General features: G+C 55.3%; 1 protein-coding gene across 2 annotated transcripts; it reads right to left on the bottom strand.

Annotated features, from left to right (window-relative positions):
* Window positions 1-25,095, bottom strand: SH2B2 (SH2B adaptor protein 2). 2 transcript variants are annotated; one of them, XM_036395257.2, is made up of 10 exons: window positions 25,032-25,095; window positions 23,808-23,937; window positions 13,723-14,610; window positions 11,376-11,477; window positions 7,310-7,401; window positions 5,096-5,190; window positions 4,737-4,919; window positions 4,430-4,623; window positions 2,933-3,104; window positions 1-2,447 (listed from the first exon to the last, which is right to left on the bottom strand). In XM_036395257.2, the coding sequence occupies exons 3-10, from the start codon at window positions 14,581-14,583 to the stop codon at window positions 2,131-2,133; spliced, it is 2,016 nt and encodes a 671-aa protein (XP_036251150.1). In that variant the 5' UTR covers window positions 14,584-14,610; window positions 23,808-23,937; window positions 25,032-25,095; the 3' UTR covers window positions 1-2,130. The 2 variants fall into 2 exon arrangements, with proteins under 2 accessions (XP_036251150.1, XP_036251149.1); XM_036395256.2 differs by lacking the exon at window positions 25,032-25,095 and adding an exon at window positions 24,806-24,953.
* Between the last annotated feature and the right edge of the window lie 1,093 nt (window positions 25,096-26,188).

Genomic DNA, 26,188 nt, shown 5'->3' with positions numbered 1-26,188 from the left:
TTGTTTTTGCAAGTGATTTTATTTTAAAACCGGAACTCGAGTTCTCCATTTTTTTAACAAGTCCCCCCCCTCCCCTTTCTTTTTTTAAATAAAATTAATTTATTCTACACAACAGTAAACTCTTCCAGACTCTTCCCTATTTACAAATTAACATTTTTTGCTTGCAGATCATCGCTTCCCCCTAATTTTCCTATCCTGTGACACAGAAAGTGAGAAACAAAGCCAAAATCTGAAGGTCTATAAGGCAGTGCTCCCATCCAGCCTTCTGGATCCCACCCTTGGGGCCTCAGGGCAGAACCAGAGTGATGATGTTTGTGTCAGATCTGGACATCTCCCCTCATCCACCATGTGTGTTAAACCCATGAATCCAGAGCACCCAGCCTCTCCCTGCTCCTTTGAGCTGTGCTGTAGCTGGGCTGAGGAAGGAGAAATACCCTCAACAGAGCAACCTGCTCCTGCTGCCCTCTGAAGGGAGGTGTGTTTGGGGAGAAGGTGGCATTTGCTGCAGGAATGGGATCCACCAGGATCATCTCACACATCCAAGGGCCAGCAAGGCAGCTCTCACATCACAGGAGGAGCCTTGGAGACACCTCCCCTCTCCTCCTGTGAGGCAAGCACTGGGGACATGCTTTGCTAGCTCAGGAAAGAAGGCACCTAATAAATAAAAATTTGGCCCAACCCAATTCCAGGAAAATTCAAGGGTTTTTTTTGAGGTTGTGGCTTGCCTTGTACCTCTTTGAACTAAGTGATAACTTCTAGCAGCTACTAGGGTCTGCTCTACCTGGAGACCTGTCCAGACACTCCAAAGCCACCTGGCTCAGGTCCTGTGAGCACTGTCACTCCTGTCACTGCCACATGAGCAGCAGGTGTCCTGGTGCTGGGTAACACAAGCTGTGTCAGCCAAACCAAGGGGGGTGTGCAAACACTGTGTCTGCAAGCAAAGCTGCCCTTCTGAAGCATCTCCCAACTCCCATGAGGCACAAACCCTGGCCTGTAAAACCATCCTCAGGGCTTCCCTGGCCTGTTGGAAAAGAATCAATGTAGTGTTTTTATTCCTGGGAGCCCAGCCAGGCAGGAATACCTGCTTTTACCTGCAAAGCAAAGCTGTCCCTCACCTCTGGACACAGCCCCTGGTCTCTGCCTGACCCCCCAAAACATCCCAAATGACCAAAACCGATGTAAAGAGGAAGTGTTGTCATATTTCCCAAGGTTTGCCTTGAGCAATGGAAAATATTGCCCAGCTGTGGCAGAGAGCAGGCAGAAGGCTGATGCCCTTGTGGAGAGCTTAGGTTTTGAAAAATCAAGGAAGAAAGGGAGGATGAAAGGGTATCCAGGGATTCTCTGTTACTACAGCAAGGAGAGAAAGGAAACAAAGGGACAGAAAAAGCAGGACAGCAGGAAAACCCTTCCTTGAATGCAATTCATTAAGCTTTGAGCTTTGGACAAAAACCTTATTCTGTCAGAGGATAGGAAACACCTGCCCCAGAGGGAGCCCAAAAGCCAGCCCAGAAAAACCCTCAGGCCCTCTGAGTGCTCCATGTGTGTGAGAAGAGTTTCTGCATGGACATCTGACACACTTCCATGCTCATCCCAGCACGCCAGAGTCCCTTGGCAGCTGGTTTGCAGGGCGATGGTGCCAGAAGGATGTTGGCCATGCTGGGCTCTGGCCCCAGAGGGGACATGGTGCTTTGGCTGGAGGATGGAGCCTGTCACAGCTTCGGGTGCCATCCCACAATGGTCACACCCAGGAGGAGATGCAGGGAGCCCAGCTCAGCCCTGGGAAAGAAAGCTCTTGGTCCGGAGGGAAGGAGAAGAGGCTGCAAGCTCCAAAATGGCACTGACTCTGAATTTCAGCCTCCCACACCGCCAGCACTGCCCCAGCCACGGGGCTGGCACCAGGTCCAGCAGGGACATTGCCCAGCACTGACACAGGGCATTGCCCAGCACTGCAACTGCTCAGGACTGACAGAGCTCAGGACATTGCCCAGCACTGACACAGCTCCCACAAGCCCCAGGGAGTGAGGAGCACATCCCATCCCGGCTGGGTGGCTGGTGGTGGCAGGAGGAGGTGGCGAGGCCGGTGCAGGGTGAGGGGCACGGCTGCCTCGCAGCCCCCCATGCACGGGGGGCTCAGTAGAAGGAGTACTGGTTTTCCACGGCCCGGGTGCGGCTCCGGGCGCTGTCAGCCTCGTGGTAGTCCTCGGCACCGGCGGCAGAGGGCTCCGGCCGGCGCTCGGCGCTGTCGCTGCGGCTCCGGGGGCCCAGGGCACCCTCCAGGCGGTGGTAGGGTGCGGGGACCGGGACAGCGGGGGCCACGGGCACCCCGCCCTCGGCGGGCGGCGGCACCGGCGGGCCCGGAGGGGCTGTGCTGCAGAAGTAGTGTGGAGGTGGCAGGTCGACCCGGCAGCCCGGGGGCTGTGACACCAGCGGTGGCGGGGGACCGGTGTCTGCAAAGGAAACAGGAGCTTGATCCCTCCTGTGCTGCCTGCGGGCTCGGCCCCCTCCCTCTCTGGTACCTTCCCACACCCCCTCTCCATCCCTGACCCTTTTCTTCTCCAATTCTCCTTCTTGCTCTCTCCTGGCATAGCAGGATGCTCTGAGCCTGCAGACATCTCTGCTCCTGTCCTGCTCAAGCCAGGGCACTGTCACCCACAGCCAGGGACAGGGGTCACACGGCACTGTCACCCACAGCCAGGGGTCACAGCCAGGGACAGGGGTCACACGGCACTGTCACCCAGACTGGCACAGGGGTCACACCAACACAGCCCTGCTGCTGCCTGGGCCTCAATGCCCACCCTCCAGTGGGTGACACCCACCCTGGCACACCTCCAGAGCCACACACATCAGCAGGGCACTGCTTTAAGGAGGGAATCCCACGGATCTGTCCCTTTTTAGGCACAATATCCCAGTCCCCACCCAGGCTGGCACCCACCTGGCTGCGGGCTCTGTGCCACCACGTAGCTGCGCAGGGTGATGTCGGCGGCGCCGCCCGACTCCAGCGGGATGGGGTGCGTGTGGAAGTGGCGCAGCATGTCAAAGATGGTCTGGAACCAGAGGTGCTGCACGTGGCACTGCCCGCTCTCGTTCAGCGACAGCCGCAGGTGCTGCAAGTGCAGGGGGCACGGGGTGAGCTGGGGGTGAGACTCACCCTTGCAATCTGCACCTCCATCAGCCAAGGGAGGTTTGCTCCAAACAGGATTGTTGTGTTTACCCTGCTGCAGGGTGTTTCCTGTAAAACCTCACTTTTACCTCACTGAAGCCCCAGGAGCAGTTTGACCCATCCTGGGGATGAACACCATAAAGAAACACACAGAGAAGGGTGTCTGGGTATAACCAGGGGCAGCTGAAGCTCTGATTCTGGGGTCACAGACAGCCTGGGGAAGCCTCCAGCCCACGTGAACTACTTCTTGCAAGGTGACAAGAACAGGCAATCTCTGCTGGAAAAGGGACCCAGCAAAAAACCTGCTTGTGGTTGGTTTTTCATAGGGCATCTGTGTATTTCAGGACGTGGAACAGACAAGGAGAGGGCAGGGGAACAGGCTACACTGAGCCCCCATGGGTATTTATCCATATGCTCACATGACAGGCACTGATCCAGTTGGGAAAGTGTAGAAGGGCCGGGCCAGGATGCAGAGGGGTCTTGGGGCACAAGGGCAGGTGGTCCTGAGGGAGGGGTGCAGCTCCCTGCAGAGCTGCTGCATTTGGGGTCACCCACAGAGCAAGAAGGAATCTGAGGTGCTGGGCAGGGCTGGCACTAACATGTTGGGGAAGATGAAACAGGAAAGCCTTATAAATATGATTGTCTGGCAAAAGATTTTGAGAATATAGAAACTATAAGTGAGATTGAAATGAAAGCAAGCTTTGAGATCCCTTAGTTACTGAACAACTGGAAAACAATGGTGTGGCCAGCTGAAGGGAATCCCCTTTTGATGAAACAACACCCTCTGCTTGCAGACAGGCCCAAGGGTCAGAGCAGACCCTACAGCTTGGCAGAAGGGGCCCAAAGACGAGGTTTTAGGGTTTAAAATGTTACACAGTATGGCAATGTAATGATTCTTACAGGCTGTATGTAAATGCTATAGGGTTTGTATCTTGTACTAGATTGGTTAGTGAGAATTAGAATATTCAACACAGAAGGATTTATTGTATTGTAACGGGAACTTCGCTCTCTTACCCTTTTACTCTCTTATGTTCTTACTCTCTTACCCTCTCATCCTCTCTACCCCTCTCTCCTCTCAGGTCTGCTCTGAGCTGTGCCTGGCAGCTCCCAGCAGGGCCCTGCACCCAGGCCCTTTGCAATAAACCCCAAGTTCCATGACCTGGCTGCAGAGATCTCTCATCTCCGTCCATCCCCACCATCCTACCCCCGTCGTTCCTACACTAATATTCACAGAGAAGCAGAGGACAGGGAGGAGCAGAGGACACCCACCTTGGCTTTGCCCTGGAAGTTGAAGGTCAGCACGTACTCCCCCGGCCGTGTCTCGCTCTGCCGGATGACGAACAGGCCGTGGCTGCGGGTGCCCCCGAACAGCACCAGCTGGGCTGCCTTGATCCGGGACAGAGTCCCGTGGAACCAGGGGAAGTCAGACAGGTTGATCTCAGCCTCGGCCTCGCTGTCCTCCCCTGCCCGCAGGGACAGCAGGTTTTTAGGGAGCACCTGAACATCACCCCCCCCTCCTCCTCTCCCTCTGTGCACCCTCCAGAGTGAGATGGGTGCTGATCCTGCATGCCAGTACCTGTGAGGTGCCCACCAGCGGTGGGGGAGGACTCCAGAGTCTGCAGGAAGTTTTCCAGTGGGACGTGGGTGAGGAGCTCCCCCAGGGAGTCCCTGCCCCGGCCTGGGGGCACAGGGACAGAGGTGGCCATGGCAGCGTTGTGAGAGCTGGGCAGGGCACATCTGTCTGGTGGCCTGGGTACCTCTGGAAGGGAGATTGCAGAGGGATGAGTGCATGGCTTAGCATCACTGGGCAAAGCTGGGGGCCGTCCTGCTCTGCAGGCAACTGTGCTGGATTCTCCTGGAATTCTCCAGGAGACACCTGAGGGCTAAGTGATGGCTCTGAGGGAGTCCCAGACTTTCCCAGATGTAGTTCCTTACCATCATTCAGGAACTCGCAGCTGGACGAGGTTGTCCTGCCTGGCAGACAGGGTCCCTGTGCACAGGACACCAGCTCAATGTCATCCCCACTGTCCCTGGAGGAGAGCACAGAGACACACACATGTGGCACCTCCATTCACTGGCATGGAATGGGGATTACACCAAACAAAATTCCAGTGTGATTCAAGAGCACACCTATTGCCCCTGAATTACTCCCAAGGGGTTGCCACTGCACCAACAGCATTGAGAGACAGAGCAGCCACCAAACATGACTTTTTGGGAGTGAGAAACCAGCGTGGGAAGGATGAAACCCTTGAAAGCCCACACTGCACAGGTCATGCTGGTCAGTTCCAGCTGCAGGATTTTGCTGCAGGATTTTGTGGGTTTGGAAGGAAAGCTGTTACCTTGACTCTCAGTGCTTTGCTTTGCACCCACACACCTTCCCACCCGAGGGCGCTTTCACTCTCACCCTCTGCAAAGGGGATTACCCACCCACAGGAATTACATCCCTACAAGACATAAACCACTAAGTCAGGAGGCCTGGAGCAAGGCAGCAAGCGGGAATAGAGCCAGGGAGCCACTCAGAACATCCCTGTTGCCAGCCCTCCCCGTGCACTTCAGCACCCTTCTTGCACAAGCATCCAACTTGCTCCACATCCTATTTTTATCCCAGCCACCAGCAAGAGCCCAGAGCTGCCCACAGCACTCGGCAGCTCTTGCTTCACACGGGCCACGTGGGCACAGGCAGCAGGGGAAGATCCTGAATTATTTAGTGGCCAGCGAGTGAATCAGCCATTGGGAGTCATTCAGCTGCAGCCAGTTAAAAACAAGAAGGGAGGAAGGAAACCAAAACCAACAGAACTCTGCAGAAAAGCCGTGGCTGGGCGCTCAGGCAGCGGCTCCAGCACGCAGCCCTTGGCAGGAGCATCGGGAGCTGATTGAGAATTCGCTCTTGGCGCCCGGCGTGTGTGGCGGTGTATTAAACAGCTCATTATTATTTGCTCTGCAGTTCATTATTATTTGCTTTACAGTCACGTCCGGGGGCCAGAGCGGGCTGGTGCTGGGTGCTAAGCAAACAGAGGGGCCTGGGAGGCTGCCAGGGCCAGAGCCAGGGCCAGGGGCAGGCATGGGGACATCGGCGGCTCCTGCGGTGCAGCACAGCCATGGTGCTCAGCTCCAGCTGGGAAACCAGCACTGAAACATGGACTGAGGGGAAAAAAGGCCTTTTCTTTTCCCAGCTTTGGTTCAGCAGCCCAGCCTCAGCAGTGCTGCTTCAGAAACAGAATCAGAATGGTTTGGGTTGGAAGGGAATTTAAAGCTCATCTTGTTCCATCCCCTGCCATGGGCAGGGACACCTTCCGCCAGCCCAGGTTGCTCCAAGACCTGTGCAGCCTGGCCTTGGGTGCTTCCAGGGATGGGGCAGCCACAGCTGCTCTGGGCAATCCATGCCAATGAATTACAGATTTCTGAAAACAGCAAAAGGAGCAAAGACCTGGAGTGCACCAGTGCATCCTCCATGGTGACCAAGTGCCTCTCGCTAGCAGCAGGGGCCAAAGGCAGCCTGGAGGGAGCAGGAGCCTCTCCAAGCCTCTGTTCCACATTTGAGTGATGTTTTCATTGCTACAAGCATGAGCACCTGGATTTTCCAAAACTGTGCCAAGAAAGGCAGTGCCAGGGTTTCCCCAAGGCTGGGGCTGTCTGAGCCAGCTGAAGGGCAGCAGCACCAGGCACACAAACCTCCCTGACACAGCTTGCTGCATGTGCTGGTGAAACAGCGGATGAGAAGTTTTGGCTGAGTTATGACTCCAATGACAACACTGATGCCACTGTGATAGAAATACAAACAAATCGATTCAATCAGCAGAATCTTAAATATATCATGGATGCTAAGCTGGAAAAAACCCATGGAAAATAGCTCAAATATGGTATAAAAGATTCAGAAGGTGGGTGTTAGGAGCTTCCTGCTTTGAGGCTGTGTTTCCAGGTCACTTGCCTCTGCCAGGCTGAGGGGACATGGGGCAGAGAAGGGTGAACAAGTGGCCAGTGCTCTGCATCCCTGGCAGACACAGGCTGCTAACTCTGCCTCCAGACCTCTGCTGCTGTGAGCTGGGCACTTCCTGTGACAACCCAAGCAGCAAAAGTTGCATCTGGGTAAGAGCCCGTGCTCAGGCACCAGGGTTCAGCCCCGCAGAGCCCCTCCCCAGCAATCCTTACCCAGGGTCGATGCAGTCCTGGATATCAGCCACCCACGAGTGCTTCTGCAGGGAGTCGATGGTCTCCAGGATGTACTCAGCCCCATTCTCCACCTGCAGGCCATGTGGGATGGAGTCAGCTGTGCCAGGCTGCTGCCCCCCACCCCGAGGCAAAACACACCCCAGAGCCCAGCCAGACCCCCTGAACAGCACCTCAGCTCAGCAGGAGAGCATTGGTGTCCATCCCAGCACAGGGGTGACCCAGAGGATCAGTGTCCCACCTTATCCCAGCACAGGGGTGCCAAAGGATGGCCCAGAGGATCAGTGTCCCACCCCATCCCAGCACAGGGGTGACCCAGAGGATCAGTGTCCCACCCCATCCCAGCACAGGGGTGACAAAGGAATACCCAGAGGATCAGTGTCCCACCCCATCCCAGCACAGGGGTGCCAAAGGATGACCCAGAGGATCAGTGTCCCACCCCATCCCAGCACAGTGGTGACCCAGAGGATCAGTGTCCCACCCCATCCCAGCACAGGGGTGACCCAGGGGATCAGTGTCCCACCCCATCCCAGCACAGGGGTGCCAAAGGGTGACTCAGAAAGATGCATCCAAGATGACCCCTGACCAAATCTAGGGCTCAGAGGAAAACCCCACTGCACCATATCAGCAAATACAAGTTTTTCACAAGGTTTTTACAGCCTCCATGGAAAAAACACACCTGGCTGGCAGCATTAGGGTACGTGGCACTATGCCCAAGCACAGACAGCATCCCTCATTCCTGGGGCACCTCTGTGTCCCCCCAAAACTACCTCTGCACAGGTATAGCAGAAGCCACACTGCTCTCTGCACCACAACCCTGCCAGACCCCAGGAGTTTTAAGCCTCTCCTCCATTATCTTTTCTGCCTGCTGGTCCATGAGGCTTCTGACTTCTGATTGCAACAGAGTGGGAGAGAAACCCCCTTTCACAGGGAAAAAATAATAAATAACAATTTAGGACACAAAAGAGCCTCCAAACTGTCCAGCCCAAAGGAACTGTGCCATTCTGGGGCCAGGCAGAACCAGAAGCTCCACATCAGTGGACTCAGATGCCATGGGATGCTTTGTGCCTCTGGCAGGTTTCCCTGCATCCCTCAAGGAGCCTTAAACATCGTGTTCCTGAGGTGGCAGAGCAGCCCTGACTCTGGGAGAGTGTCACATTGCCAGCTGAGACACCCTCCAAGCAAATTCAATTAATCACAAACAACTGAATCACCATCCTGAAAATAAGCAGGGAGGGCAGGGAGCAGAGCTCTGGCTGGGGCTGAGCAGTGACCTGGACCCTGTCCCCAGCAGAGGTGGAGGGGAGTAGCAAAGTTCCCCCTCCCCAGTTTGTTTAACTTCAGAAAGGCTCTTCTCTGGCCTTTTGGGGGCAAGGCATGAAGCTGACGTGGGAGATGGGGCTGCTCACTCATGCAGAGCATGACAGCAAGCAAAGCACGTGCAGGGCTTGGGTATTTTGCAAGCACCTGCTTGTGCAATGGAAAAAACTGCATGTGCTTGGTGTCTGATGGGCTCTGGGGACACACTGGCTGCTCATTTTTAGGCAATCTGGCAGGAACTATTTCAGTGTGGCCTCCCCAAACAAGGCAAGGGCTTTTCCAGCCATAGTAACATCCCTAAATGAGGCAGGGGCTTTTCCACCCATCAAAACCTGTGTGTTGTGTGTGAAGGTTGAGATTGGGCTCCACATCACACAGAAAGGGAAACCACAGCACCCAGCTTGCCCACCTAACCTGCACCCCAGCACTGAGGGTGCTTCACCCCCTCTGCAAGTCCAGCCAGCAAAGGGGGAAAGGGGGAGCAAAAAGATGTCCCAGCAAGAAGGAGCCAGGCAGAATATGAACCACAATTAGTGGATGCGAGAAAAGAGGAGCAGCATCCTGTGCCAGCAGCTGGGAGGGGAGAGCAAAGCCTGTCTGGGGGGCTCCATGCTGTGCTTGCTGGCTCTGCTCACTCAAAGAATCAATTGTGATCAATTCCCCCATGGCAGGGTGAGAGCCAGGACAGGGCAGGAGCAGGAGGTACCTGGTAAAGCAGGTATTTTCCAGCTGGCAGGGTTTGGAGCATTCCAAAGTGCATTAAAGGAATGACTGGAGCAGTCACCAAGCTGTTAGCAGTGGGAATGGAGAGAGCAGGTCTGGCTTCAGAAGATGGGAACAGGGCAAGTGCAGAATTTTTCTCCAGCAGCCAGAGAAACCAACCCTCACAGGCACCCAGGAGGCATCCCAGAGCTGAAATCCCCAGAAGGGATCTGTCATGACCAAGCCTATCTGCTCATGCTTGTGACAGCTCCAGGGATAGGGAGAAGCAGTGGCACATCCTGGGTATTGAACACGCTTTGGACAATGATGTGACACATTTGAGGTGGGGCTTGTAAGGGCATCTAGAAAATGTGACAAGAACATGATGAGCCATGTTCCAAGAGCAGAGATTGGTGGCTGATGGGTTGTCAATGGCCAGTGGTCAAAGCTGAGGGATGTGCTCCTTCCCATCAAAGGCTCTCTGTGCCTGCTCCTCAGTGATGAGCACAAAAGGATGCGAGGATACCTGATCAGTTCATGGATGACATCACACTCAAAATGTGTTGGAGGACCAGGCAAGAATTCAAATGAACTTGTCAAAGCTGAAGTGGAAGAAGAAGCTGAAACCAGCCTCCAGCTCAAGGACAGGGTGAGCCCTGGGCCCAGAGCGATCGCTGTGGGTGTGTGGGCTGGGGAACCACGGCCTGGGAGCAGTTCTGCAGAAACCATCCCAGAGTTACACCAGCCCACAGGCTGCATGTGAGTCAACATCGTCATCATCATGGCATGAGGAAAGCACTGCATCAGCTTGGGCTGGACAGAGAGGAAGAAGAAAGGAGAAGCAATCCTTCCCATCTGCTCTGGGCCACGGCCCCATGTACACTTTGGGGCATTCCTTCTGCGGCGCCTGCAAGGAAAGCAAGGAGGACCTTGGGCTGGTCAGTCTGGAAAAGAGGAGACACTTGAGGTTGGCCTTTGAGGCACAGAAAACAACAGCTGAATGAGCCTCTGTGCCCATGGTGGACACTGACCACTGCTGAGGCTGAACAGCAGGAAGTCCTTGGAGAAGGGAAGGTGCCAAGAGAAGTTGTGTGACCTTGAAAAGGAGCAGGATTTGATGGAAAGAAATTTCTCCTGGGAATGTGTGCAGGGGCCACGTGGATTTCAAGGCTTGGGAGCTTTCGCAAAGCCAGGCTCAATTTCCCCCCTCTTTTCCTTTCATAGTTTTCTAAGCTTTCAAGCAGGTTCATTCAGCTGGGAGGCCTGGCCCCTCTTTTCTGCTTTGCCACACACTCTGGGGGAGAAGCATCAGGGAGAGAGGTGTTTGTTTAGAAGAGGTAGAACACAAAAATGCTCAAAATCTAGTGGTCCATCACTGTCATGGTGTCCATGCAAAAGTCAGCCCTGATCTGCCATGACAGGCTGTTGTCTTCCAGCAGAGCAGGAGGCAGCATTGAGCTAATTAATTGCACGATATGGAAAATTCTGAAGAAAGAGACTTTCACTCTCTGCTCATGCTCCCAGACTCATGTGTGGTTGATCCCCAGGGTCTCATTTGCCCCACAGAGCTGCTCCCATAGAATCACTAAGGCTGGAAAAGACCTCCAAGGTCATCAAGTCCAACCTTTGACCAGATGCCACCTCATCAACCAGACCACAGCACTAAGGGCTATCACACTGTCAGTGAAACAGCCACCACACGTCACTGATCTGGCTCAGCAGCAGCCACAAAACCACAAGCAGCTGCACCAAGGAGCATTTTCCCTTGCAGGTTGTCTCAGGTCACTGATTTAACACATCTCCTGGTGACACAGAGAAGCCAAACCCCATGGTGAAAGCCAAACAGCTTGATCCCAAAACACCCTGGTGTCAGCTGCAGCAGGCAGGGATCCTCTGGGGAGCATTTGTGCTGTTGGCATCTCAGCTCTGAAAGCCAAGGTAATGATCCCCTTGGGGTCTGAGCCTCCTGCACTGCAGGGTTCAGGTGCAGAGGGGGTTCCTGTAGGGATCCACACCCTGCTCTCACCTTTAGGACAAAGGTGTTGTCTTTGTCAGGCATCTCCAGGGGCATGGTGGTGCGCACCTCGATGATGGCCGACAGTGGGATGCTCACCTTGGGTTTGGAAGCCTGAGAAAAGGAAAAAAAAATAGTAAAGAAAATAAATGAAAAGAAATCAATGAATTAAAAAAAAAAAAAAAGTCACTCAATTGAATCAAACTGTCCCTGGGACAATGCAGCAGGGCTCTCAGAGGCAAGATCAGCTCAGCCTGTGTGGTTATTACAGAGGGGGAATAAACAGCATTGATTTCCCTCCCGTGCCTGATAACTCTGTGCTCTGTGAATTAAACCAAGAGGAGGCCCAGTGGAAGACAGGGAGGTGCTTTTAACTGCCAAACCACCCTTCTTGCTCCAGCGCAGGCTGATGTGCCAGCTCTGCCAACACCACTTAATTTCTCTCCATTTTCCACCCTCTCCCGATGGAGAGAGCTGTGCTATCTGATGGGGGATGCTTCCCATGCAGAAAGCAGCCCTGTTTCTCCAGCACAGGAGCAGCATTTCAACTGAGCAGCTACAACACAGCAGCCTCAGCCATGCAGGGAATTTTAATTACATTAAAATCAAGAAAAATGAATTTCTCCCAGGGCCCCTGGCACCCGCCGGAGCCTCGGTGGGGAGGCAAGACCCGGTACCTCCCACTCCAAGTGTTTGCTGAGCAACAAATTCCCCAGATATTTGTTTTAATTATAACAAATCCCCACAAAGGAGCTCGTGGAGCTCCTCTCCAGGGCTGGTCCCCTCCAGGGCTCTGGGATTTGGAGCACTGCAGCTGCAGGAAGCAGAGATGAGATTTAGTCACCAAAACCTGCGCCTGGTGCCGTGGATGCAGTGGGTGGGATGAGGCCAGCAAGGAGCTCCAGGCTGCAAGTTACCAATAACAGGCTCAGTTCCCATTTTTATTGGGAAATAAAAATAAATAAATCCAAGACAGAACAGAAACTGCTTTTTCCCTTTCAGGATGTTTCGTTTCTGCCAGCCCCAGAGCCCCAGTGCTGCCTGCAGACACGTCTCAGCCGTGCAAGGCTCTGCCCATCCCTGGGGAATTTTTCCATCTCAGTGTTTGCACAGGAGAAGGTCAGAAAGGAAGCAGCAGCTGCTTCGAAAGGAAAGGAAACAAGGTGATAATTCACCCCTGAGCCAGAGAAGGGTCTTAGAATCACAGGATGGTTTGGGTTGGAAGGGACCTTGAAGATCATCTCATTCCAACCCCCTCCTCTCCAGGAGGGTTCTTCCCTTTAAAGGTTTACAGACATGGCCATAGTTTTTGTAGGGTCTATGTAAAAACAAAGCTGTGGGCTGCTGAAGCAAAAAGCAGTTTTCTTCCAGCTGTGCCAGACTGGTGCCACTTTTACATTTGCCAGATGGAAAGCAAGATGGGATGAGAGGAGAAAGCTGTAAACCAAAGTGGGGTGTGATTATAACAGAAGAGCAGACAATGTTCATAAAAGTTGCCATAAAATAATTTCAAAATTGATTTTTAGAGGCAAATCAAGATACACTAAAAAAGGAATCCCTCTATGAGCTCTCTCTTAAATGTTTTAAGAGCAGCAGTTGTTCCATTTTAACCCAAGTTTATTTTCTCTTTGGTGCAGCTGACACACCAGGCTTCATCAGATCCTCCATGCACAGAATCACAGAATGGGTTTAAAGGAATCCTTTTCCACTCCCTGCCATGGGCAAGGACACCTTCCACTAGCCCAGGTAGCTCCAAGCCCCATCCAACCTTGCCTTGGGCACTTCCAGGTATAGGGCAGCCACAGCTTCTCTGGGTGTACCAGGGCCTCATCACCCTCACAGGGAAGAATTTCTCCCCAATGTCCCACCTATCCCTACTCTCTTTCAATTTAAAGCCATTCCCCCCTGCCCTGTCACTCTCTCCAGTTCTTCCATAGGCTCCCTAGTGGGCACCATGGACATTGGGGTTGCTTCCTTCCAGCCAGACCCCATTCCTGGGTTGGGGAAGTTCCCAGTCCAGGCCAGAGCAATGCCCACCATCCTTACCCATGCTGAGCTGCTCTCCAGAGAGATGCATTTGAGTTCAAACTCCTGTGTTATATTTTCTCAGAAGGTGAGAGGCACAGACCAACACCAAGAGTGCAAGGTTCATTTTGGCCGGCAGGTTGGATGGGTTTCAAGCACCTCTTCCAATCCATTTGCACCTCAGCCACACAGCACCAGATCTCCCTCTGGACCAGAGCTGGATTTCAGCCCAGCTCAGCAGTGGAAACAAAAAAAAAAACCAACCCCAAAAGCAAAGCCCAAGAACTGCTTGAATTCCTCATAAAAACAACAGTGGACAAAAGCCAGGGCTTACCTTTGGAGGGACATAAAACTCCAGGAGGAACCTCTCCCCTTCCACCTTCACCGCTTTGCGGAGCAGGAGGCGGCACTTCTGCCACTGCGAGCTGCCCACACAGTTCGTGTCATCGGCCACCATGTAGCGCAGCGTCCCCTCCCTCTGGATGTCCACCAGCTCCACCTTGGACGAGGGCACCTTGGACAGGCGCAGCTTGTGTGTCCATTTCTCCCGAGGGTCCCCAGGCTCCTTGCCCCCGGCCGGCCACGGCTCCCTCTCAGCTCTGCGCCCACCCAGGGCGGCCTCGGCGCCCGGCTCCGGAGAGGATTTGCGGTGCCACATCTCCTTCATGCCATCCACCACGCACAGGCTCATGTTCCTCAGGGAGAAACCTTTCTTGAACTTGGGCTTGGCAGCAGCGTGGATGGAGACATCCTCCGAGCTGCGGGACTGCCCGTAGGAGGAGACCTTGTGAGCCTGCACCTGCTGGGCCGGGGTCAGGTAGCGGCTGGCACCCAGCGGGGCGTCCATGCTGTCCAGAGACTCTGTGGACGTCTCCTCCTTCCTCGGGGTGACCTCCCGCCCGTAGGGGACGTGGCAGTTCTGCAGCCCCACGAAGGGCACGATGTTGTACTTGGTGGGCGAGTCAGACACGAACACCCTGCTGACCTCCAGGCTGAAGATGTCCAGGAAGTTGGCGGTGAAATGGTGGGAGAAGGAGGTCTCTGCCCCGGGGGTGTCGTAGTGGGGGTTCTCCTTCAGGAACTGGCAGAACTTCTGGGCGAAGTCCACGGCGGCTGCCTGGGCGTGCAGCTTGCAGAACTCCCTCCAGTCGGGGAGCGGGGAGGAGGGCTCCTGGCACAGGGCATCGCCGTTCATGGCTGCCCCATTCCACCTGCCGGCGGGCTGCAGGCGAGGACACGGCCTGAGTGAGGCATGGACAGGGACACAGACTGTCCCCCAAAAACAGGGACATAGCCAACCCACCCTGTCCCCCAAAAACATGGACATGGACACAGACTGTCCCCCAAAAACAGGGACATAGCCAACCCACCCTGTCCCCCAAAAACAGGGACATGGACAATCCAGCCTGTCCTCCAAAAACAGGGACATGGACAATCCAGCCTGTGCCCCAAAAACAGGGACATGGATATCCCATCCTGTCCCCCAAAAACAGGGACACAGACAACCCACCCTGTCCCCCAAAATGGGGACATGGACAACCCACTCTGTCTTACCTCAAATGGGGACATGGACAACGACAACCCACCCTGCACCCCCAAACAAGGGCATGGACATGGACAACAACCCTGACCCTCAAAATGGAGGTCACCCCTTGCCATGATGCCAGAGCTGATCTGCAGCTCCAGTGGAAAGGAAAATGCTGTGGGAAAGTGTCTGTGTGTTGCTCTCTCTCCACCTCATCCACTAGGAAAAAATCTTGGCCCTGCAGCAGCCATAAATTGTACTTATTTTACGATTATGACCATGCAAAAGCATTATTGATTTCTCATGAAACCGCTAAGGAGTCCCCGAGCGGAGGAGCCCAGGGGCGTTTGCCTGCAGGATTCCTCTCACTCTGTGTCTGCCTGGGCATGGCACAGCTCTCCACAGGGGGAGGGAGCATTGGGAGTCCTGGAAGTATCCATCCAGGGCAGCACCCTCCCCTCTGCACCCCACGGCTGGTCCTTCTCTTTCTCTCCAGTCTCTATTTCAGCTCTCATCCTTTGCCACATCAATTTTGGGATTTTGCTCTCCCTGCTGAGCATCAGCTGACAGAGAACCCAGGACAGGTCCTCAGCAGAGGCCCATGAGTAGGTAGGGTGCAGGGGGAAAAGGAACAGAAGCCAGACCCAGGAGCACACCAGAAGTTGACAGGAGCTGCAGAGCAGACCTGTGAGCCCTTGGGGAGAAGCATCACTTTGCCCAACCTCCACACTGGTCCTTCTCCCAGTGGCTGTGAGACTGGCAGGGCCTGTGTACAGTCCAGCTTGGTGCTCATATTGCACTTCCCAAATCTCTACCTGATGCTGGGCAGCATGAACAGCCTCCCCTGGGGAACCCCAGCAGTGACTGAGTGACTGCATCTCAAAAATCACCTCTCAGTGCCAAAACTGCTCATGGCTGCTGGTGGGCCTTGGCTGGGGCACTGCTGAGCCCATGACCCCAAACATCTGGTCCCTGTGTCCAGACACCCTCCTTCCTCCACTCCAAGGGCAGCAGTTTGGCAAATCCACCTCAGCTGCTCAAACACTGGGTGCCTGTGGCTGCTCTGCTCCAGGGGCAGGGATTGTGCCTGTGGGATCCATTTCTGGAAGGGCAGGACAGTTCCCCTGGGTTTTGCCGCTCTCCATTCACAGAGCAGCTCTTTCCCTGGGTTTTGCCGCTCTCCATTCACAGAGCAGCTCTTTCCCTGGGTTTTGCCGCTCTCCATTCACAGAGCAGCCCTTTCCCTGGGTTTTGCTGCTCTCCATTCACAGAGCAGCCCTTTCCCTGGGTTTTGCTGCTCTCCATTCACAGAGCAGCCCTTTTGCTGGTGAGGGATTACTCCTGCTAATAAATCACGCGCCGGATCCCGCCAGCAGCTTACATGGCCAGTAATTAATTACTGCTCTGATGAACAGCACCAGCCATGGATCAGGGCGGGCACTAGGGACTGGCATAACCCACTCCTTATCCTCCAGACCCCAGCCATGTCCGTGCCCAGACCCCAGGCAGGGCTGAGCCCTGCAGGCTGGGATTCAGAGCAGCAGCTGTAGCCAGGAGCTGGTTGCCATATTCCCAGCACATCCCTAAGGAGATGAGCTCTTTGGGAGCACCTCCATCCCAGGAAGGGGCTCTCAACTCCCCCCAAACACTGAGAAACCCACACAGGCAACAAAATCCCACCAGAAACATGATACATGTGGCATTTCCTCAAAGATGCTTCACAGTGCCCTGGCTGTGCCAAGGAGGCGCTGAGGACAGGCTACACATAGGCCTGCACTGGCTCCTCACATCCCACAACACCAGCAGAGCTCCAGCTCCTGCAGAAATCCCTGGCAAAGCTCTCCCCAGCATCACAGGGATTTCCTGGAGACCTGAGCAGGGAACCATGCCAGCTGGGAAAAAACCCATCCCTGCAGTTTAGGAGCAGCCTCTGAATTTCCCCAAGAGACATCAGCAAAGCAGCAGAAAACGCAAAGCTGTTTGTTACCCACCCAGCAAATAAAATTCCTAATTATCCATCCATCACCAAGCAGAGGATTTAAAGACTCTGCCCTTTGAATTGAAAATTCACTACCCCAGCTCTGCCATGGCCCAGGAGCTGCCCTGGCACCAAGCCATGGGCCAGGAGTATTTGGGCTCAGGGAGAAAACAGAGATTAAAAGGAATCTCCTGCTGCCAATCCAAGCAGTCACAGCCAGAGCAAGGGAAAGGGTGCAAAGGGAAAAGAGCAGAAAGGGGTTTGTGGGGGAAAGAGAAAGCCCCTTGGTGATGGGTTTATTTGCATATGCCCAGGGGCTCTTCTGGTTTCCCTCCCATGAATTTGGGGGAAAACACATCTCCCCATCCCTCCCTCCAGGAGGGACCGGTGCTCAGGGCCTGCCTGTTTGAAACCAAGGGATGGCAAGCTAACAGACTCCAAGGGGTTAAGGGGAAAAACAAGAAGAAGAAGGAGGAAAAAAAAGGCACTTCAAAAAAGATAAAGCCCCAAACAAAAAGCCTCAAGGAGATCCAGGGATGGCAGCCGGGCTCCGGCTCAGCAACGCGCACGCAGAGGCATCACAGCATCTTCCTTTCATCTGCATGGGGATGACAGACTTTAAAAGGCCAATTTATAAAAATGAAGCCTAGAGGAGAGACATCTGGCAGGTCTGAGGAGGCGGTGGCAGGGATTACTAACCCTGTGTCACATATCCAGGATATCCACCCCCCTGCCCAGAGCACAGCCAGGAGCCCCCAGCACAGGCTGGGACTCAGTGGGGTGGTTTAAGGGCAGACCCTGGGACTGCAGAGCCATCCCCGCCCTTGATTCACCTGATTTCTGCACGAAGCAGGCTCCCAATTATCTGTGTAGATTTACCTTTAATCTGGATGCCTGCACTCCCCTCCATACCAACAGCTCTGCCCCACTTCTTGAAATAACTTATCATGCCACAGACAGCATCCCCGGGCAGAGCGGTGGAAGCGGAGACCAAAATAAGCTCAGAATGAAAATAAGCAGCAAATCTGCAATTGCTTTTTGGAAAGGGCCATCCCCTGCCAGCCCAGCTTCCTGAGGGCTGCAGCACACTCCAGGCACCTTTCTAAAGAGCCAGATCCCATGGAAGTACCCTCAGCCCACTCCAGAAGTGGCTCAGGGGCCACAGCCTTGAGTCCTTGAGTCCCTGGCCTGGGTGACACAAGAGAACAGAAAATATATAAAATGGGGTGGTTTGTTGTCATGAAGAAGCCATGGAGTGGCAACCACAGCATCAGGCTGGTGACAGGCTCCTAAACCCACCTGCACAAGTCCCCAAACTCCTCCCAGGGCAGAGCTGTGCCTGCTGCCTCTGTCATTTGGGAAACTGAGTCAAAACTTAAGAAAAGAAAACAAAAATAAAGAACTTCTGGGGCTTGCCAAGTGGAAACCCAGGCTGGGATGACAGGTGAGAGCCAGCTGCTGGCAGTGACTTGGGACACCTCTCCCACCAAGGTGTGCTGAGGCATCCCCTGCTCCGGAGTGGGGGGGGAACACATAGAATACTCTGGAAGTGGAAGCAAAGCTACTGACCTCAAGAAGAAATGAAATTTAAACTGTCAGCAGAAGCGCAGGAGACCATAAAAAAACAACTCCCCGGTGAAGCAGGAGTCAGGGAGCAACAACAAAGCCACTGGGATTTGCTGAACCAGAGGCGTGGGGAGGAACCAGCATCTAATGAGGTGTTAATAACCCGAATGCGCCACGCCGGTCATGGGATGGCCAGCACAGCCTGCCCAGCACGGCTGGCTCTGATGGCTTTATTTAAGGAAACAACCCTAATAAAGAGATGTTTCCCTTCCGCCCAGCACAGCGCAGCCAGGCTGGGACAAAGTGATCCGAAACTGAGAGGGGGAAAAAGCACTGTGTGCTGGAGGCTGTGAGCAGCAAACTGAACCCCTCCATCCATCCCTCCACCTCCAAGCTGAATCCCTCCATCCATCCATCCCTCCAGCTGTGCAAGGAAACCGCCAGAGAGCGACGGGAAAGGAAAAGGCAGCGCAGGAGGCAAAGCCTGGCTCCTGGGCAAGGAGATGCCAGCCCAGCCCCGGCTGTCCTGCTCCTGCAGGGCTGCTCGGTTTCCAGCAAGATCGATGCCACTCAAAGCCCCAGCTGGCCATGGCGATCCCGCGGGAATGACATGAGGAAACCCAGGCACCTGCTCCCCCAGAAAAGCGCCTGACCTAAGCGTGCCATGCCAGAGGAGATCCCCGAGTCACGAGCAGGTCGCAGAGCAAGGCGATACCCCCGGCCCCCCCAGGGGATGCTGCTGGCAGCGGCTCCTGACACACGGGCAGCTCCCGGGGGAGCCTGGAGCCTGCCTGCACAAAGCCCAGGCACTGCCTGCCCTGGGCACACGGGACAACGAGGGTCATTTCTTGCCCGTTTGCTCCTTTGAAGATGTGTCCCATCAGCATCTCCACCCCAAAACCTTGTCCTGGGGAAAGAGACAGTGGGGCAGAGCGAGCAGGCTCAGACTGATGGCAGGATATCACACAGAGCTGTGAGAACACCCTCATGTGCAAGAGGAGGAAAGGGTCATTTCTTGCCCGTTTTCTCTTTTGAAGATGTTGTCCCATCAGCACCTCCACCCCAAAACCTTGTCCTGGCCACCCAGCACTACTGAGTGCTTTGGGGCATCCTTTTTGAGAGCTGGGCTGGCCAGTGGGGACCCCTCACTGGGCAGCAGAAAAAGGCACAAGGAGCCTTTTCACTCCAGAAAAATCTTTTTTCTGGGGTGAGGGATGAGGGATGCTAGGAGCTGATCTCCCCCCATTCTGCTGCTGAGACCTGAAGCCTGTGACCAAGTGACCTCCTCCCTTTGTCACCTCGAGGACCCTTCCCAGCCCTTGAGACCCATCAGAGCTTTAATGGCATGCAGAGGCTGAGCTGAGGAGGACAAAACCATAAGGGACAAAAGCAGAAATCACCTGCCCTGTGCCTTTCACTCCCCCCAGACTCCTGACCACAGCCCTGGTGTGGGAGAAGCTGATTTCCCTCCATCCTCCTCAGTACTCCATGCACTATTTATACTATTGTGATCTTAAATCAGACTGTCTGTCTGAACCAGACAGAAATGGAAACATTCCTTGTTCCTCTCATTTACTGGCCATCCCACTAAAATATTAATTGAACAGCATTTTGGCCTTAAATTTTATAGTCAAACCACCTGCCTTGAACCAATCCCTCAGCAGGAGCATGCTTTAACTCCCTGCCCAGATGCACTTCAGGGTCCACCTGTCACCTGCAGCTTAGAAAAGATTTTTCTGGAGTGAAAAGGCTCCTTGTGCCTTTTTTCTGCTGCCTAGTGAGGGGTCCTCACTGGCCAGCCCAGCTCTCACAAAGGATGCCCCAAAGTACTCAGTAGTGCTGGGTGGCCAGGACGAGGTTTTGGGGTGCAGGTGCTGAGAGGACAACATCTTCAAAAGAGAAAACGGGCAAGAAATGAACCTTCCCTCCTCTTGCACATAAGGGTGTCCCCACAGCTCTGTGTGATATCCTGATTTGAGCCCCACAGGAACCAATGCTCCTGCAAATGAGCAGATGGGCCCATGAGAGCACCCAGTAAAACCTGAGATTTTCTCCATCTCCCACTACTCTGACCATGCCACAGGGTTGTTCCTCTCCCTCCCCTCCAAAATCCCCCGCAGTGGATGTCGCACTTCCTGTGCTGACAGCTGCTGGAAAATAAAGACAAGTTCATAGATAAGATCCACTGGATCTTAGATAATCTTTTCTCTGGGTAATTCCATCCAGCTTGCAGGGAGCCACTCTGCCACAGGACTGGAGCATCACCCAAGCCACCCAACCTGCTGGTGTTGTGGGACCTGGGGGACACCTCAGCCATGGGGACAGGGTCCCCAGGGTGCAGCGACAATGATCAGCAAAGCTTTGGTGCATCATAAATGCAGCTTGGGGCTTGGAGGCTGTGTCTGGGAATAAAGCAGAGACACCCCCTCAATGGCCCAAAGGAAAAGCTATTGGAAAAACAAAATAAATGAAAATCCCAGAGCTTTGGGTGAAGGAGGTCAGAGGCTGTTGTCCATTCCCCCTCGCTTGGGTGCCACCTCACGTGCCTGTCTCCAGCCAGAGAGCTTCCCACAGAAAACCACCCAGTCCAAAGTCTATTTTTAACCACCACAATAGCAGAGCCTCCCCCGAGGAGCAGCAGAAGCCCTGTCCCCAACCAAGCAATCTCACATTTCCCTCGCTAAGCCTCGATTTCCTTCCGCCCCTCAGCCCACAACAAAACCCTTCTCCTCCTCCTCCTCTTGCCTTCCCATCCTCAGAAAACTATTTGCACATCCATCCATGCCCCTCCAGGCTGGTGTGCTGTGGGTGCAGAGTGTCCTGCACACCTGTTACACATTAACCACTGACCTGGCACCTGTGGGCAGACCCTTCCTGCACTCAGGAATGCCAAGCAGCAGCAGCTTCATCTGCTCAGCCCCCTCCCCTGGATGCACCCCAAACTCTGGGGGTTTAAAGAAAAAGCCCTGCAACATCAACCCAGCTGCACTTTGCAAAGCAAGTGCAAACTCTTTAAAAGAGATTACTCTTGCCCTGGGGATTGCTGTGCCAAGGAGGAGCTCTTTGGGGGTTTTTGGGGAGAGAGCTGGGTGGGTGCTCAACAAAGCAAATCCTGATGGATACAGCACAGTCATCACTGGGGATTCCCATTATTAGGTCAGAGAAACCCCTAAGATTGTTTTTCAATTACAGCACATAATAAACATGAGATAAAGTTACACAGTTCTGTAGGAAATTTTCTTATTATGTTTTTTTTTTATGTTGCAGATCTAATTCCCCACACGCATCACTGTCTCATACCCGCCTGCAAACAGCCTTAAACTGCTGCCTAATGGTATCTGAGCTGGGGAAATTCAATTCTACCCAGCGCCTCACCCAGGACTGCTACAATCACTGCTAATTGCTTAAGTGGTGTATTAAGCAAAATAAAAATTCCAGTGGGCTTTGAACCCCCCCCTCCTCAACCAGATGATGCCAAAACACCCTGTTACAGCTGCCAACCCTGGCTGGAGAGCCAACCTCAAATATCCCTTTTCTTTTCCCTGTGCAGGGATGCTCCTGGGCAGGCAGAGCTTCGTACCCAGCATGGCCATGGCCACACCAGAGGGATCCACAGGCCGTGTCTGACTTTGCCATCCCTCTTGCCAGGGTTGTGGGGTGCCATTGCAGCCCCTCTCCTACCCCAGGGTCCAAATGCTGCCAGGACCCAGTGAACAGGGCACAAACATCTGCCCAGTGGGACCCTGGGGTGGATGCACACTGGGTCCTCTCCTGTCCCCCCACCTGTGGGTGTGGATGGATGTGGGGCTCCTGTCAAGTCTCGTCCCAAATCCAAACCCTGCACAAGACCAAGCAGATTCTCCAAGCCCTTCTGGTTTTCCCTTTAGCAAAAATCAGGTGTGGGATGTAGTTTTAGGCATGTTCTCTCCTCCTCTCCACCATGATGGAGCCAGCTGGGATTGAATTTCTGGGAGCAGGGTCCCCAGGTTCCCTCTGCCTGCGCAAGGATGTGGATCACTGAGCCAGGGACAGGTCTCCAACCCTATCCCAGCACCTCACTGGCATCCATGGGCAGGGAAAGCAGCTGAGGTCAAGTGAGGGCAGCCTCAGGCAGAAGGGGAATGATGCAGGAACCTCAGGGCTGGAAGGACTGCCCTGGGGCATCCCAGCCAGCCTGAGTCAGCAGGGCCAGCAGATGTGCAACCATCATCTGGTTTCTCTGCTTCTGTTAGGAAGAAGAGGAGGAAGAGGAAAGGCATCAGCCAGCAACATCCTCATCCTGAGGAGATGGGTGTTCTGCCTCCAAGGAGGAAGGACAAGAGGAGGCTGGACAAGACCACACTGCCAGGAGGGTGCTCACAGTCCAGGAGAAGAGGGGAGAGACCTCAGATCAGCCAGAAGAGGTGGCCCTGCAGTCAAGCAGCCACTGCAGCCCTGAACCAGCTGAGGAACGAGGGGATTTTAACCACAAAGCCTTGACCAGGCAGGGCTGACTCACCCTCCTCAATGGCACAGGGCTCTGGGCACTGAGCTCGCTGAGACACCAGGCAGGGCTGGCAAACCTGGGTGCTCCCCAAGCTGGAGCAGAGAGGATTATGCAGCTTTTTTAAGGAAACACTCAGTGGTAGCCCTGGGCTCCTCTGCTGTGTTACAGTGATGGTGAGACACTGGGAAATACCACAGAAGGACACAGAGAGAAGGTCCAAGGGCACTTGCCATCCCATCTGAGCAGATCTCCTGGCAGCACACACCCACCTGTCTGTACAAATGTGCCCTCCCCCAGGGAAGGGGGGCTGAGCACATTTCAGGACAGTCTGTGTGCTTTAGGAGGATAATTCCTATTTAGAAAGGCATCCCCAGAAATCCATGGTCCTTCTCCACTCTCCCAACAAACCAAACCAAAAATCCTCATGGAGGGGAGCTCTGAGTAATCATAGAATTGTTTAGTTTGGAAAAGACATGCAAGATCACCCAGTCCAACCATTCCCCAGCACTGCCCAGGCCACCTCTAACCCATGTCCCCTAGTGCCACATGCACACCTTTGCTAAATCCTCCAGGGATGGTGACTCCACCAATGCCCTGGGCAGCCTGACAACCCTTTCAGCAGAGATTTTTCCTAATATCCAACTAAACCTCCCCTGGCACAACTTGAGGCCATTTCCTCTTGTCTAGTCAGCTGTACCTGGCTACAGTTTCCTTTCAGGCAGTTGTAGAAAGAGAGAAGTTCCCCCCTGAGCCTCCTTTTCTCCGGGCTGAGCTCCCCCAGCTGCTCCTCATCCACTCAAAGCCACGGGAGCAGGGCCTGTGAGGGGTTTGGGGCAGGGTGCTGGGGGGACAGGGAGGTTTTACCTCCTTTCCCGTTCCAGTTCACAAGATCCCCGAAGCACCGGCAGCGTGGCTCTTGCAGGTCAAACGCATAACTCCAACCGATCAATTTCCACACTGGAAGGAAGTACCAGACAGACTGGGAGGGAGGGACCTGGAAGGCAAAGGTTTAGGCTGTCAATCCCTGGAGCCACAGCAAAATCCCCAGGCACATCTCACCTCCCCCAAGCCACAGTCCAGCGGGGCTCCGGCCTGACTTCACCAAAAGCAGAAACAAGCACAAGGGCCGGGCAGAAAGTCCCCGAAGCCTCCCAGGGGCCTTCCCGCGGTGCTGCCCAGGCTCGGCAGAGCAGGGCTGGCCGGAGGCAGCAGCTGCCCCTCGCTGGCCCGGGGGCCCCGCGGCGATGCAGGGCTGAGCCCTCGGGGGAGCCCCCGCACCCCTCACGGAACGCCAGGCAGACAATACCGACCGAAAATAAGGGAGCATCCGTGCGGGGGGCTGCGCGTTGTGTGTGCCCCCCTTCGGGTCTGTCACCCCCAAACCCCGGGGGAAACCAAGCCATGGCTGCAGCCCCGGGGGAAACCCGCAGCCTCAGAGCAGCCCCCGGGGCCGGGGGAGTCCAAACCAAGGCTGCAGCCCCGCTCCCCCTGAGCAGCCCCCAGGGCCGGGAGCAGCCCCCATCCCCGGAGCAGCCCAAACCAAGGCTGCAGCCCCGCTCCCTCTGAGCAGCCCCCAGGGCCGGAGGATCCCTCATCCCCGGGAGAGCCCCCAGGGCCGGGGGAACCCAAGCCAAGGCAGCAGCCCCATCCCCGGAGCAGCCCCATCCCCGGAGGAGCCCCATCCCCGGAGGAGCCCCATCCCCGGAGGAGCCCCATCCCCGGAGGAGCCCCATCCCCGGAGGAGCCCCATCCCCGGAGGAGCCCCAGCCAAGGCAGCAGCCCCCGCTCCCCTCCGGGCCGAGCCGACTCTGCCCCATCACCGCCCCCCGCCCCCGCGGGCCCGGGGCCGCCCCGATGCTCACCGGGGAGCGGGGCTGGCCCGGCCCCGCCGTGCGAGGGGAGGGGGCGGCTCGGGGACCCTCCCGAACGCACCGCGCCGCAGCGGCGGGGGGCGGGAGCCTCCCCCGGCTGGGGGAGCCGCTGCTGAACGGGGGAGCGGGGGGGAAGAACCGCCAATAAATCCCCGCCTAAATCCCCGCCCGCCGCTGCGGTGCCGGTGCCGGTGCCGGTACCGGAGGATGCGCTCACCCGGCCCCGCTCGCTGCGCGGTTCGCGGCGCGGCTCGGCTCGGCTCGGCTCGGCTCCGGCCGGCCCGGCCGCCCCCCGCCCCGCCGGCAGCGCCGCCCCCCGCACCGCCCCCGCCGCCTTAAAGGGCCCCGCCCGGCCCCGCCGCCCCCGCCCGGCGCTCTGCGAGGGGCCCCGGGGACACCGAGCCACCCCCGCCCAGCGATGGGACCCCGGGGACACCGAGCCACCCGCGCCCAGCACGGGCTGGCCTGGGGCCGTGCCTGCGAGAGCGCCCCGGATAGCACGGGGCACCCCAAATCCTCGTGTGGCTCCCCAAATCCTCAGGAAAAGCCCCTAATCCTCAGACGGGCTTCCCAGCCCTCCCGGGAGCGCTGCAAATCTTTGGGCAGCACCCTAAATATTCAAGGTGCCAAGTGTTCGGGTCCCCGAGATCCTCGAGATGCACAAATGGTGGCAGGGCTCCCCCGTGCTCTGAAGAGGGGCTGCAGCCTTTCCTCACTGCTCACCTCATCTATCACCCAGCATTTGTCCTTGCAGCGCCCAGGGGAGGGCACTGGGGTGATCCCCCCACACCCACATTCCCAGGGGGTGAGACTGGAGTGTCTCCAGGGGGAGTTTTGGGGTCTGGACCCACTGCCCACCTTTGTCATCCTGCTGATGCATTTGGGCACATCCCAGAGCACTTTCCCTGCCAGGGGATTCAGGACAGACTGAACCCCAGCACAGGGTGGGTCAGGATGACCAAGCCCCAGGATAGGGGAACTGAAGCCCAGAGAGGTTTAAGGGATGGATTTGGGGGTCACAGTGCCTCTGGGACCCTGCACAGCCCCCCAGCCTCCCCATGGTGTGTCCGTGCATGGATAGGGATGAGTCACCATTAAAAAAAAAAAGAGAAAAAAAAGGATTTGCAGGAGGAACAAATCCCTTTTACTTCTGTGAAGCACCTGTAGGATTAAGACAATGCTGGTTATATAAGAGGTGGAGAAGGGTGGATTTCAGCATTATTATTATTATTATTATTATTATTATTATTATTATTATTATTATTATTATTATTATTATTATTATTAATTTATTATGCTTCCTCACCGTCCCATCACCCTGACAGGTGTATTCTGGGGAGATTTGGGGAGAGGCTGGTTTGGGGGAGAAGAAGC

The sequence above is a fragment of the Molothrus ater genome, chromosome 21, assembly GCF_012460135.2.
Source record: "Molothrus ater isolate BHLD 08-10-18 breed brown headed cowbird chromosome 21, BPBGC_Mater_1.1, whole genome shotgun sequence".
NCBI classification, from domain to species: Eukaryota; Metazoa; Chordata; class Aves; order Passeriformes; family Icteridae; genus Molothrus; species Molothrus ater.
The sequence above is the reverse complement of the archived record's forward strand: the minus strand, read 5'-3'. Positions and strand labels throughout refer to the sequence as shown.

What these genes read in the sequence shown, in the direction of transcription:
- SH2B2 (XM_036395257.2), bottom strand. Translation starts at nt 14,583, where the DNA reads ATGAACGGCGATGCCCTGTGCCAGGAGCCCTCCTCCCCGCTCCCCGAC. An exon ending in ACAACACCTTTGTCCTAAAG is followed by an intron (nt 7,402 to 11,375) that starts GTGAGAGCAGGG and finishes CATGGCCTGCAG; the next exon opens with GTGGAGAATGGGGCTGAGTA. An exon ending in ACTTCCAGGGCAAAGCCAAG is followed by an intron (nt 3,105 to 4,429) that starts GTGGGTGTCCTC and finishes CTGCACTTGCAG; the next exon opens with CACCTGCGGCTGTCGCTGAA.